This window comes from Rana temporaria, chromosome 12 (assembly GCF_905171775.1).
Source record: "Rana temporaria chromosome 12, aRanTem1.1, whole genome shotgun sequence".
In the NCBI taxonomy this organism is placed as follows: Eukaryota; Metazoa; Chordata; class Amphibia; order Anura; family Ranidae; genus Rana; species Rana temporaria.
In genome coordinates, this window is record NC_053500.1 from 33,320,844 (window position 1) to 33,335,701 (window position 14,858).

The 14,858-nt window shown below is 46.3% G+C and overlaps 1 protein-coding gene across 2 annotated transcripts in view; it reads left to right on the forward strand.

Moving 5' to 3' along the window:
- The first annotated feature begins 978 nt into the window (after nucleotides 1-978).
- The window catches only part of SLC25A39 (solute carrier family 25 member 39), a 33,871-nt gene continuing 19,991 nt past the window's right edge, over nucleotides 979-14,858 (forward strand). For both annotated transcript variants that reach the window (XM_040330530.1, XM_040330532.1), the window contains exons 1-4: nucleotides 979-1,091; nucleotides 9,348-9,421; nucleotides 9,703-9,848; nucleotides 9,959-10,018. In XM_040330530.1, the coding sequence (XP_040186464.1) occupies nucleotides 9,743-9,848; nucleotides 9,959-10,018 (166 nt within the window). In that variant the 5' untranslated portion in view covers nucleotides 979-1,091; nucleotides 9,348-9,421; nucleotides 9,703-9,742. The remainder of the gene's footprint in view (nucleotides 1,092-9,347; nucleotides 9,422-9,702; nucleotides 9,849-9,958; nucleotides 10,019-14,858) is intronic.

Genomic DNA, 14,858 nt, shown 5'->3' on the forward strand with positions numbered 1-14,858 from the left:
CCCCCTGTTCTCCTCCACCACCCCTTTCCCCCCCCCCCCCCGTTCTCCTCCGGCCCCATGTTCTCTTCTGCCGCCCATGTCCCCCCCCCCCGTTCTCCTCCAGCCCTGTGTTCTCTTCTGCCGCCCCTGTCCTCCTCCTCCGCCCCCCCCTGTTCTCCTCCTGCCCTGTGTTATTTTCTGCCGCCCCTGTCCTCCTCCGCCCCCCCCCCTGTTCTCCCCCGGCCCCGTGTTCTATTCTGCCACCCCTGTCCTCCTCCTCCACCACCCCCTGTTCTTCTCCGACCCGTGAGCGGCCAGCTGTGACCGCTGAGCCACCTACCGTTCAATGACAGTTTGGCGGCAGTCGCAGCTACCCGTGGCTGTCCGCCCAGGCCATTCATTACCTGCAGTGATCGCTGCTGGACGCAATATGTGCATTGGGACAAATGTGAAAATGAATGGCGCTACAGCACATTAACGCAGGCTGCTGTAACACACAACACCAGCCACAAATGAAATCTATGACTGGATATACATAAGGGATATCATTGCTCCTCAAAAAATTGTCTAATTGTCTGGCTGTTTCTGGCTTCATACATTTCAGTCACACGCATGCAAGTCAATGCAGAACTCTATAAAACTGCATTAACTTGCTGCATTTTTGTGACTGAAATGTTTGAAGCCAGAAAATTTGCAATTTTGAAGGAGCAAGGACAGCCACGTATACATGCAGTCATATATTCTGTCCTGCTTGTGTGCATATATATATATACATATATATCGGTACTTTTATTATTGACATTGTAAATTTGTGATTTATGTCTATTTCACGGTCGTTTAATAATGATATCTTCCATGACAAGGCCGCCATTGGCACCCTGCCACACATTATATGACTGGCATGCAGAACTGGGTGAGAGGTAAGCGCCATGCTCGGCTCTCCTCAGCTGCCTCTACCCCGGTGCACGTCGGGAGCGGAGGAGGCGGGGTATGGAGATGACTGACATGTTGTTATGATCTCAGACCGGTTTCACCCGGCGGAGGTGGCGGAGTGTCAGCATGCGGTGTCCGGGGGCTCGGCTCCTGCTACCCCAGCGGGCCTGGGAACAGGGGTGAGAAATGACCGGAGGGACACTGACTGCCTGTATGACTTCATTCTGTATGGGGGGAGGGGGTGAGAGCACACAGTGTGTTTACTGCAAACCCTAACAGGACATCACTCCATAGACTTTTATATATACGTATATAAATGTGTGTGTATGGACAGCCATGTCTCTATAGGTAATGTGTGTCTCCTGTATGGCAGTGGAGGGGAGAGCACACAGGCAAGCTGTTTACTGCATCCTCCTCCATAGGGCATCATTCCCAGGACTCTGCTGACTATACATATCTATGGGGGGGGGGGGGGGGGATTTGTATTGTACAGGGCTGGGAGCTGACAAGACAGATTTCCAGTGTCTGTGTCCTGTGTATGGATTGTGTCGTTGTGTATGGATTGTGTCGTTGCGTATGTACCGTGCCGTTGCGTATGTACCGTGCCGTTGCGTATGTACCGTGCCGTTGTGTATTGTAGATGAGCCACAATGTACAGATCACTGACTCCTATCACTGCAGGGGTTTATGTGTTTACATTTGGCTAGATTCACAAAGAGTTACGCCGGCGTATCAGTAGATACGCCGTCGTAACTTGGAATCTAAGCCGTCGTATGTTTAAGTTTATTCTCAAACTGAGCCGTCGTATCTTAGCGGTCTAGTTCCGGCGGCCGCTAGGGGCGTGAAGGCTGATTTACGCCTAGAATGCGTAAATCAGCGAGATACGCCGATTTCACGAACGTACGCTTGCCCGTCGCATTAAAGATACGCCGTTTACGTAAGGCGATTCCCGGCTTAAAGTTAGTCGAACAAATAGCTGGACTAGTCAATGTTAAGTATGGCCGTCGTTTCCCGCGTCGAAATTTGAAAAATGTACGTCGTTTGCGCAAGTCGTCCGTGAATGGGGCTGGACGTCGAAACCAATACGTCCTTGCGGCGTACTTTGGAGCAATGCACACTGGCATATGTCCACGGACAGCGCATGCGCCGTTTCGTAAAAACCGTCAATCACGTCGGGTCACGAGTAATTTTACATAAAACATGCCCCCCTCATCCTCATTTGAATTAGGCGCGCTTAGGTCGGCCCATTTACGCTACGCCGCCGTAACTTAGGAGGTAAGTGGGTCTGGTAATGGACTGGGGGGGGATGTCGTTTTTTTTTTCAATGCCTTTTATCTGTATTGCCAGGACCCAACAATTCATTCTAGCCGCGAGTAGTTTTGAATGACTTTTTCTTTTCCTTTAGAAATGTAATTTTGTTGATTCTGTTACAATGGAAGAGCGCCTCTTCTCCAAATATTCAAATGTTGTACCGTATGATAAATGAGGTTATACCCATCTTTAAACGCATCTATAAAGGTAGGGCATGTCCTGCCAAGTTTACCAAGATTTGGCAGCCCTGGCTTGACGTTGCAAATTCTTTTTGGAAAGGCACTCCGCTCTCCTAACCCTAATGGGTTTTGCCCCGGGTTGGCTTGCTACGGCTGCAGGTTGGTGGGGACAATGCTGGTGGTTTGGTGTTCTCGGGTTCTGGTTGGAGGTGCGGGGGGGCGGTGAGGTGTTTGTGTATGTATGGGTTTAAATATCTCCACTGTTTAAAGCGGTTGTATACCCCAATTATGGGCTAGATTCAGAGACAGTTACGCCGGCGTATCAGTAGATCGTACGTCGTAACTCTGAATCTGCGCCGTTGTAAATTTAAGCGTATTCTGGAAACCAGATATGCTTTAATTAGGCTAAGATACGAGCGGCGTAAGTCTCCTACGCCGTCGTATCTTAGGGTGCATATTTACGCTGGCCGCTAGGTGGCGCTTCAGTCGATTTCAGCTTAGAATATGCAAATGACCTGGATACGCCGATTCAGAAACGTACGTGCGCCCGGCGGATTTTTTTACGTCGTTTGCGTAAGGCTTTTTCCGGCGTAACGTTACTCCTGCTATATGAGGCATAGCCAATGTTAAGTATGGACGTCGGGACAGCGTCGAATTTTGCGTCGTTTGCGTAAGTCGTTCGCGAATAGGGCTTTGCGTAAATTACGTTCACGTCAAAAGCATTGACTTTTTGCGACGTGGGATACGTTCACGGCCGGCGCATGCGCAATTCGTGAAAAACGTAATTTACGTGGGGTCATGTTTTATTTACATAAAACACGCCCACCTCTTGACAATTTGAATTTGGCACGCTTACGCCGGCAGATTTACGTTACGCCGCCGCAACTTACGGAGCAAGTGCTTTGTGAATACTGCACTTGCCTCTTTTTTTAAATTGCGGCGTAGCGTAAATAACATACTCTACGCCTGCACAATTTTACGTCGCCCTACCTGAATCTAGCCCTATGTTGTTGTTGTGTTATTTTTTTTTTTTTTAAACCTCCAAGGCAAAGGCATAATGTGCTAGTATGACTAGCATACTAGCTCATTATCAATTACTTACCTTAGATTGAAGCCCCCGCAGCGGTCCTCGGACACATCCTCCACTGCTGCCATGATACCCGGAATGACTTCCAGGTATCGCCGCTCCGGCGCTGTGACTGGCCGGAGCGCCGATGACGTCCCTCCCGTGCATGCGCGTGAAAGGGCACGATCCGTGCACATGCGCACATTTACGGCACTTTCCGGCAGGCTCCCATTCAAGAGCCGCCGCGCTCAGTGGGCCTGCGCCGTTGTCTACGGTGCGCATGCGCCGTAGACATCGGTGCCCGTTTTTCTGCAAATCTCCTTAACCATATAGGTTAAGGAGATATTGCAAGCACCTACAGGTAAGCCTTAATGTAGACTTACCTGTAGGTGCAAGTATGACAAGAGGGTATACAACCGCTTTAATATACTATGACTTACTGTAGTGGGGCCTTATGTGGTCCACTTCGGCTGACCTACTTCTTCTGTTTTAGTTTTCCTCCGTTGAGGAATCGGGGTTCACAATATCTTGATAAAACCATATAGCCTTGAGGTGCTATTGTAAGCGCGCATTGATCTATACATGTGATATAACCGTTTACGAATCTGCTTTGCACTTGGAAAAAAAAAAAAACAATAAATAAATCTTTAAACACAGAAGTGACATTTTGTGCAGGGACAGTTCTAAGCACAGGAAACATGCACTACTTTACAGGCATAGTATAGACACCCCCCTAGGTACGAAATGTAAAGGAATATTTCACTTTTATTGTTTCACTTATTAAAATCACTGCTCCTGAAAAACTTTTTTTGCGTTGATACATGTCCCCTGGGGCAGGACCCGGGTCCCCAGACACTTTTTATGACAATAACTTGCATATTGGCCTTTAAAATGAGCACTTTTGATTTCTCCCATAGACTTTTAAAGGGTGTTTTCCGAACTTCCAGTTTCAGCGGACATGTTCGGTCGTCTGTACGTCCGACCGTCCGCTTGGCCGAACGCCCTCGCATGCGTCGAAGTGATTCGACGCATGCGTGGAAGCATTGAACTTCCAGGGCCGCGGCGTCATCGTCGCGGCCACGTCACCGCGTAACGTGTCCGCGCGGATTTCTGTTTGATGGTGTGTACAACCATCAGATGGAAATCTCCGAGCGGACATGTCCGATGAAAACGGTCCGGCGGACCGTTTTCATCGGACAGTCCGTCCGTGTGTACGAGGCCTTAGAAGTAGGACATATCAGACTTTATATACACCTCATTGTAATATGCCGCGGTGCATAAAGCGGCCGTACAAACGGTTGGCGCTATATATATCCTGTAGTGTAATGTAATCTCGGTATATTGGTTTTATTCTATGATCCTGTGTGTGGTATCGGTGGCTGTGTAATGACAAAGTGATATGGGTTGTCGCTTGTACGTTTTCTCTTTGTGTTACCTTGATCATTGTGTGTTTATCTGTGTGGGTGTGTTTTCCTGCATTTGTGTTTGGGATGACCGTTGAACCATATGTGTTGTATGTGGAGGAAGTAATTGTGATCTGTGATGACACTGGGTACTTGTGGGGGTGTCGGGGGGGGGGGGGGGGTGTCCATTCCGTCAGATATCTGACAACTATTTTTAGGTGATTGAAAAGCGAAGGGTGGTTTGTTGGGAAAATGTAAGGGATATGTATGGGAATTGTACAGAGGTAGGTAGGCCCAGGGTTTTAGAGAGAGGGGTAGGTGCTGTAAAATATCAGATGGAGGTTGGTGATTGGTTGGGTGTTCTATAGGCACATGTCATCAGGCTGTTGTTTCTGGGAGGACGTGTCTGGCTGATATCCTGTGTATTGTGCTGTGTTTATACTGGTGACGGTTATACTAGTGGTTTTCATATCCGGTACATAATGTTCTTCTCAACTTTTTTTTTTTTTTTTAATCTTCCAAGTCTGTATTATTTTTGTCTCCAGTACAAAGCTGTTTTATCTGTATTTTGATTGTCTGTAGTTCCTTAGCTTGACTTGGTAATAGCTGTTATGTAATGTGTTTTTTCTCTACCTAAGGCCTTGGGGCCACGTGCAACCTTTTAACATGTACTGTGTGGCCCTCAGGGTCCGGCAGACACTGGTTTGTTTTGGCGCTTACTCAGGAAAAATGTATTGTTTAGCCCTCGTTCGCATTGGAGCGACTTGTCATTGCGATTTTGACAGGTCGCAACCTATTGGCAGCAGTGGCACTGTTCAAACCGGTGCGACGCCGACTTTGCAATGCCACAGCAATTTGAAAAAGTGGTTTCGGTGACTTGTCGGTATGGTTCCCCTATCAAGATGGTTCCTGTAAGGACTGCGCAGGCGCAATCCTTGCCGACGGAAATCTCCGAACCTCGCCCGGCATCCAGGCTCATTCCTTAACATCCCCGTGGATTGGAGGATGTTAACCACTTAAAGACCTCAGGTGTTTTTCAGATTTGGTGTTTGCAAGACTAAAACAGTTTTTTCTGCTAGAAAATTACTTAAAACCCCCAAACATTATATATTTTTTTTTTCTAACACCCTAGAGAATAAAATGGCGGTCATCGCAATACTTTTTGTCACACTGTATTTGCGCAGCAGTCTTACAAGCGCACTTTTTTTGGAAAAAATTCACTTTTTTGAATTAAAAAATAAGACAACAATAAATTTGGCCCAATTTTTTTATATATTGTGAAAGATAATGTTACGCCGAGTAAAATGATACCCAACATGTCACGCTTTAAAATTGCGCCCGCTCGTGGCATGGCGTCAAACTTTTACCCTTAAAAATCTAGATAGGCGACGTTTAAAAAATTCTATAAGTTGCATTTTTTGAGCTACAGAGTAGTTTTAGGGCTATAATTATTGCTCTCGCTCTAACGATCGCGGCGATACCTCACTTGTGTGATTTGAACACCGTTTTCATATGCGGGCGCTACTCGCGTATGCGTTCGCTTCTGCGCGCGAGCTCGTCAGGACGGGGCGCTTTAAAAAAAATTTTTTTTTTGTTTTCTTATTTAATTTTATTGATTTTATTATTTTTTACACTAAAATATAAAAAAAAAAAAAAATGATCACTTTTATTCCTATTACAAGGAATGTAAACATCCCTTGTAATAGAAAAAAGCATGACAGGTCCTCTTAAATATGAGATCTGGGGTCAAAAAGACCTCAGATCTCATATTTAGGCTTAAATGCAAAAAAAAAAAAAAAGGAAAATTTGTCATTTAAAAAAATGACAGAAAAAAAATTGTCTCTTTAAGAGGCTGGGCGGGACTGACGTTTTGACGTCACTTCCGCCCAGCAGAGCTATGAGGACGGGTGGGGGCCATCTTGCCCTCACTCAAGTCCTCACTCTCCAGGCGGCAGCATCGGATCTCCTCCGCCGCTACCGACGGCTCCAGTAAGCGGCTGAGGGCGCGGAAAAGCGGCGGGAGGCCCTCTCCCGCCACCGATAACGGCGATCTCGCGGCGAATCCGCCGCGGAGACCGCCGTTATCTTTTTCACGGCCGCCCGCTGAAAACATGGATATCTCAGTTGTGGCAGCAGCTGCTGCCGTTACTGAGATATCCATGTTTAAAAAGAGGACGTACATATACAGTGGGGGGTCCTTAAGTAGTTAAAAAAAGAGCCAGGAGGCCGAGTGAGCGTAGCGAGCCGTCCGAGGGAAGCGAGGACGTGAGGCCGACTGGCCACTTACCTCAAATTCCACCTCGCCCTGGAGGTTCAGTGATTTCCATCGGCAAGGATTGTGCCTGCGCAGTTCTTACAGGAACCATCTCGATAGCCGGAACCATATCGTCAGATCACCTGCACTACTTTTGGTGATTTCAGGAGCGACTTGCTTAGACATCTGTGCGAGAAGCTGCACAGATGTCCTCCAAGTCGCACTGACGTGGCTTTGAAATCGTGCGATTTCAGATTAATGTGATTTGTAAAGGTGTGTGTGTGTTTGTTTTTGTTTTTTTACCACTTGCCGCCCACCATATAGCAATATGACTAGAGGTCGCCCGATATGGGTTTTTCTCTAGCCGTTGCCGATACTTAGAAATCAGTCATCAATATCAATGCCAAAATTTCATGACTTATGTAAACTTTTGAGTACAACTGTATAAACGAAAAAAGTCTGAACATTTTGGAAATCCAATTTTTTATACTTTCTGTTCTAAAACATCCAATTACAACATAAAAAAAAAATGTCTTCATAAATTTAGGCCAAAATGTATTCTGCTACATGTCTTTGGTAGAAAGAAATCAATTCCCAATAAGTGTATATTGATTGGTTTATGTGAAATTATAGTGGCTACAAACTATGGTGTGTATATACTGGAATTTACGCCGCTATGATGATTTACCGGTAATGGCGGTGATCAGCGACTTATAGTGGGACTGGTAAATTTAATAAAAGTTGATTTAAATAAAATCTTTCTTTCTTTCTTTCTTTCTTTCTTTCTTTCTTTCTTTCTTTCTTTCTTTCTTTCTTTCTTTCTTTCTTTCTTTCTTTCTTTCTTTCTTTCTTTCTTTCTTTCTTTCTTTCTTTCTTTCTTTCTTTCTTTCTTTCTTTCTTTCTTTCTTTCTTTCTTTCTTTCTTTCTTTCTTTCTTTCTTTCTTTCTTTCTTTCTTTCTTTCTTGTCCCGATACTAGTATCGGGACCGATTCCGAGTATTTGCGGGAGTACTCGTACTCCCGCAAATACCCCCGATACCGAAATAGAATACTGCCGCCGTTACGCCCCATCCTGCCGCATCCCCGCTGCCGCCGACTGGTTAATACGGGCGGGGAACATTACAGCTTTCATTTGAATAGCTGTAATGATTCGCGCCGCGTGTAGACACTCCCCCTTGCTCGGGTGAACTGTCCAATCCCGAGCAAGGAGGAGTGTCTATACGCAGCGCGTCGCGAATCATTACAGCTATTCAAAGCTGTAATGTTCCGCGCGCGTATTAACCAGTTGGCATCAGCGGGATGCAGGTGGGGGAGACATGGCTGCATATGGGGGGGAGACATGGCTGCATATGGGGGGGAGACATGGCTGCATATGGGGGGGAGACATGGCTGGATATGGGGGGGAGACATGGCTGGATATGGGGGGAGACATGGCTGGATATGGGGGGGAGACATGGCTGGATATGGGGGGGAGACATGGCTGGATATGGGGGGGAGACATGGCTGCATATGGGGGGACATGGCTGCATGGGGGGGATATGGGGGGAGACATGGCTGCATCTGTGGGGAGACATGGCTGCATCTGTGGGGGGACATGGCTGCATCTGTGGGGGGACATGGCTGCATTTGGGGACACATTTGAAAAAAAGTATCAGTATCGGTATTCGGTATCGGCGAGTACTTGAAAAAAAGTATCTGTACTCGTACTCAGTCCTAAAAAAGTGGTATCGGGACAACCCTTCTTCCTTTCTTTCTTTCTTTCTTTCTTTCTTTCTTTCATTTTTTTTCTTTCTTTGTCTTTTTTCTTTTTTTTTTTCTCTTTCTCTTTTTTTTCCTTTTCTTTTTCTTTTTCCTTTTCCTTTTTCTTTCCTTCTTTTCTTTTCCTTTTTCTTTCCTTTTTCATCCACCCTGCTCATGAGGGATCTTTTTGTGCACAATATACAGAAGTGTAAGCGGGTTACTTGTAGGTTTGTGAAATATTAGGAAGACTTTGTAGCTCCTGTGTATGGAAGGTTGCTAGTGATTATTATGCTGACTGTTTTATTTGTCAGTGTTCAGGGCCCAGTCATTGTAAGGTATTTGGCTGTGTATAATGTGTGCAGTTGTGTGTATTTGGTGCACTGTGACAGCAGCCTGTCTGCACAGGTGAATATGTTGTATAACATCTGCTCTCGGTTTTACATAACCACTAACATGCATTGCTCTTTCTTTGTGTCTGTGCAGTGACTCCTGGAATGAAGCGCACTGTCATTTATCATCCAGCAGGGGGAGACTGTGAGCCTCCCATCAGGCCCCAGGTAAGATGCATGTTGTCATGTCGGCGCAGCATTGCTCTGCTGCTTATCCTGCATACTAGATTGCCAGTTCAGCCACTTTATCAGCGCCCTGTATTGGCGGTCACGCCTGGCTCAGGGTGGAGACCGATAAGGAGGGATGGGAGGGGGGGGGGGGTTGAAGTGTTTAGTAACTCAAGTGTGTAATGTGTCTTACTGTTTTTTCTTTTGCTGCTCGTTTTCCACTTCTTGCCTTCCATTCTTTCCCTTTTATTTATTTTTCCCAATGTTCCCGTGTTCTTCAGCACCCCCACAGATTCCGCTCCCCCAGAGCTTCAATCCATCATGGCAGGGATGGCAGCGGAGGAAAGTGGCACCTTGCAGTGTGGCATCACGCCACTGCAGCAAATTCTGGCCTCGGGGACCGGAGCTCTCCTCACCTCTCTATTCGGTATGGGATATGGCCAGTGACTGGTAATGGGGGGGGGGGGGGGGGCGCTATGTGGGCATATATTGTATGTAGCTGTGTCTCATCTCCTTTGTCGCCCTGTTTATCCTCAGTGACCCCCCTGGATGTTGTGAAGATCAGGCTACAGTCACAGAAGAAGCCATTCCACAAAGGTAACCTACTGCTTGCAGGGTCTCCTCCGCTTCTTAGCGAACACTCCCGTGTGTTGTCTGATCATCTGTAGCTTGCATTGGCCATTCAGAGATTGATTGCAGCAAGTTTAGTCTGTTTTAAAAGTAATCCTGTTGTTTTTGGGGCAGAGAAGACATTCTCATCCAGTCAATATCCAACTGTATATAAAGTGTTGGGTAATAGAAAACATCCCTTGGTGATGCATTCATAGCAGAACTCATTCCATTGTCTCTTTAGCTGCTAAGAGACCGCCAAAGCTAGAAGATCTGTAATGTGCCTAGTGCAGCAACCCTTAGCAACCAGGCGCGTGTGCCTGCAGTAAGCAAAAAAAATATAGTTGCTATGGGTAACTGCAGTTTATATATTACAGCTGCAGTGTGTGCTGCCTCATTAAAGTGGAGTTCCACCCAAAAAAAAAATTACTGTGCATGAAATACCGTATATATATTGTAGCCTTACTGTGCCCATTGTAGCCTTACTGTGCCCATTCTCACTGTGCCCATTGTAGCCTTACTGTGCCCATTCTCACTATGCCTATTCTCACGGTGCCCATTGTAGCCTTACTGTGCCCATTGTAGCCTTACTGTGCCCATTCTGACTGCCCATCTTAGCCTTACTGTGCCCATTCTGACTGTGCCCATTGTAGCCTTACTGTGCCCATTCTCACTGTGCCCATTGTAGCCTTACTGTGCCCATTCTCACTGTGCCCATTGTAGCCTTACTGTGCCCATTCTGACTGTGCCCATTGTAGCCTTACTGTGCCCATTCTGACTGTGCCCATTGTAGCCTTACTGTGCCCATTCTGACTGTGCCCATTGTAGCCTTACTGTGCCCATTGTAGCCTTACTGTGCCCATTGTAGCCTTACTGTGCCCATTGTAGCCTTACTGTGCCCATTGTAGCCTTACTGTGCCCATTGTAGCCTTACTGTGCCCATTGTAGCCTTACTGTGCCCATTGTAGCCTTACTGTGCCCATTCTCACTGTGCCCATTGCAGCCTTACTGTGCCCATTCTCACTGTGCCCATTGTAGCCTTACTGTGCCCATTCTCACTGTGCCCATTCTCACTGTGCCCATTGCAGCCTTACTGTGCCCATTCTCACTGTGCCCATTGTAGCCTTACTATGCCCATTCTCACGGTGCCCATTGTAGCCTTACTGTGCCCATTCTGACTGTGCCCATTTTAGCCTCACTGTGCCCATTCTGACTGTGCCCATTGTAGCCTTACTATGCCCATTCTCACTATGCCTATTCTCACTGTGCCCATTGTAGCCTTACTGTGCCCATTGCAGCCTTCGTGTACCTGTATTCTTGACAGGCTGCAGGCATCCATTTTTCAAAAGTCGCGGCTTCCTCCTGGTCCGTGATAGGCATTTGACACTGTGTTCCGCCTATCGCAGAGGTCCTCTCATCCTCGAACTTTCCCAGCAGACATTGTGTTCAGTTCTGCCAATCACGGACCTTCTTTCATCCTTGGACAAGAGGACGTCCATGATAGGTGGAACACTGAACATATGTGTCTGCTGGCAAAGTCCGAGGATGAGAGGACCTCCGTGATAGGCGGTAGCGGAACACAGTGTCCAACGCCTATCACGGACCAGGAGGAAGCCGCGACTTTTGAAAAATGGACGCCCATGAACCGACAGGTACACTGACTCGAGTATAAGCCCAGGTGGCTATTTTCAGTCCTAAAAAAAAGGGCTGAAAAACTTGGCTTATACTCGAGTATATACGGTAATATAAAATATATATATTTTTTGCTCGCCTGTTGCTATGTGGTCCCTTGAAATCTTCCTTCTTCCTCTTCTAGGCTCCTTGTGCCTCCTCTTGCTACTGCTCCTGGGAGATGTGTGTCTTCATTTCCCAGGAGTCAGTGGGCAGCGCCGAGGGCTTTGTTGCCATCACAACCGGGCGGGCACTTCCGCCACCGCCCGTTGTGATGGCAACCTAGTAGTTAACGGTGCTGCGAGAATGGGGAGCAAATCGCTTTAAGTAGCCAGCAAGTCTGAAAACCTGTACAAAGAGAGACCTGGAGGTGGCGCTCTTTCAAAAATGTTGCCTGGCTTTCAGTAAGGTTGCAGCCAAGTCTGAATTCCTGATGTGATTATTGATTCTGGGTCGGAGGCTTAGAATGGATGAGATTGCCAGTCAACTAGCATTTTTTTAGGAGGAGACCTCAGCAATTACAGCCTTTATACAACATTTATAATTTAACTATATTCATTGACTGGTTATGTGTGTGTGTGTGTGTGTGTGTATATATAATAAATATATAAATATATATATATATATATATATATATATATATATATATATATATATATATATATATATATATATATATATATATATATTTACACTTTATAGTCTCTAAAGTCTCGTACACACGATCAGATTTCCATCGGATAAATCCGTGGATTTTTGTCCGAAGGGCGTTGACCGTGAACTTGAAACTAAGTTTTTCTGCTCTTTAGTGCCACGCTTTGGGCAACTTCTGCTAATGTTGTCTGATGTTTAGCATTGGTTCGAAGCATGCGTGTTTGTACTTTTTGGATTTTAGTCCGACGGACTTGTGTACACACATTTGTTGTTGGACAATTTGAGAGCATGGCTATCCAACATTTGTTGTTGGATGGAGCATACAGACGGTCGGATTATGCGACAAAACCTTTCCATCACACAATTGTTGTCGGAATATCCGATCGTCTGTACGAGGCTTGAAACAGGGGTAGGCAACCTCGGCCCTCCAGCTGTGGCGAAACTACAAATCCCATCATGCCTCTGTCTCTAGGAGTCATACCTGTAATTGTTGGGGTCTTGCAATGTCTCATGGGACTTGTAGTTTCAAAACAGCTTTAAAGAAACATTGAGGTAGGTAAAGTTGATCCAGGGTAAATCCGATTGCCTCTCGGGAGGATCAGGAAGGATTTTTTTCCCCTGCTGTAGCAAATTGGATCTCATGCTCTGCTGGGGCTTTTTGCCTTCCTCTGGATCAACTGTTGGTATGGAGTTGGGTGTATGGGATTGTACTGTGTTTTTTTTATTTTGTTTGTTTTATTTTTTTTGTGGTTGGACTGGATGGGCTTGTCTTTTTTTTTTTTTTTTTTTTTCAACCTGACTAACTATGTAACTATCGGAAGCATTTGAAATTTATATAACATTCTAGGGCGAGGTTGCCTACCGAAATTCAAAGCCCTGTGTAAGCTCAATATTGTAGCTTACACAGAGCTAAAGATGGTTTCACCCCACCCCCACCTGGCAGTGCTCAGGTCTATTGATTGGCTGCTGAGGTGCCGAGCATCAGATCATTTAAATGAAGGGGAGAGGGCCATCTGTTTCTCATACCTGGAACTTCACAGAGCTTTGCCTTGTGAATGGAGCATTGGAGACAGTGATCATCTGCATTTGAGGGGGCAGGTTAAAGTGGTCGTAAAGCAGAAGTTTTTTTTTTTTTTTTTTTTTAAATCTTAATGCATTAAGATAAAAGCTGCCTGTGTGCAGCAGCCGCCCCCTAATACTTACCTGAGTCCCATCTTGATCCAGCGATGTTGCACAAGAAACTTGGCTGTCCGGGACTCTTTCCTCATTGGTTGAGGCTAGGGTTGTCCCGATACCACTTTTTTAGGACCGAGTACAAGTACCGATACTTTTTTTCATGTACTCGCCGATACCGATTACGATACTTTTTTTTAAAATGCAGCCATGTGTCCCCAAATGCAGCCTTGTGTCCCCTAAGAGAAAGCCAAGTCCCCCCCCCCCGCGCTGACATCTAGTTGATCAGCGCTGGGGGAACAGAACAGCTTTCATTTGAATAGCTGTGTGTTCCCCACCGCGCCTCGTCATGTATAGACACTCCCCCTTGCCCGGGCACTTTGATAGACAGATCACCCATCCAATCCTGGGACGGGTGATCTGTCAATGTTTCTGGGCAAGGGGGAGTGTCTATACATGAGGCGCGGCGGGGAACACGCAGCTATTCAAATGAAAGCTGTTATGTTCCCCCAGCGCTGATCAACTAGATGTCGGCGGGGGGGGGGGGGGGGGCTTCGCTTTTGTCTTAGGGACTAGGTGGCAGCAGCTCTCCTCTCCTCCATACCCGAGGACTGCTCTCCACCCGCACTCCACCCCCTCTCCACCAGCTCTCGGGGGGAGAAAAAAAAAGTATCGGGTCAGGCATCGGGAGAATTTGCGCGCAAATGCTCAGTATCGGCCCCGATACTAGTATCGGTATCGGGACAACCCTAGTTGAGACAACAGAAAAAGTGCTATTGGCTCCCACTGCTGTCAATCAAAGTCAAAGAGCCAATATGGAGAGAGAGGGGATGGGCCTGACCATGGCTTTGTGTCTGAATGGACACGGGGAGCTGCGGCTTGGGTGCCCCCATAGCAAGCTGCTTGCCATGGGGGCATTCGACAGGAAGGAGGGGTCTGGAGGACCCGAGAAGAGAAAGAGAAAAAAAAAACACTGTACAAAGGATGTAAGTATAACATGTTTATTATATTTAACAAAAAAATAAGACAAGCCTTTAGTATCACTTTAAGTGACAACCAATCAGAAATCGCGTTTAGCCCGGCTGGCTTCAGGTATCGGGTTGCTTTTTTAGTGCCGTTTGCATATCATCTACACTGTTTGCGCTTCTTTATTGGATAACCTCCCTTTAGCTGCTACATCTTCATGAAAAGCACTGACACTTTCATCTTTAACATCATCGCTTCTGACATTAATGCCTATATATATGTATCTGTATGTTGTTATACATATATTTCATAGATTGCTATCATATTTATGTTCTTACTCCCAATTTTTTCCCTCTTGTGTTGC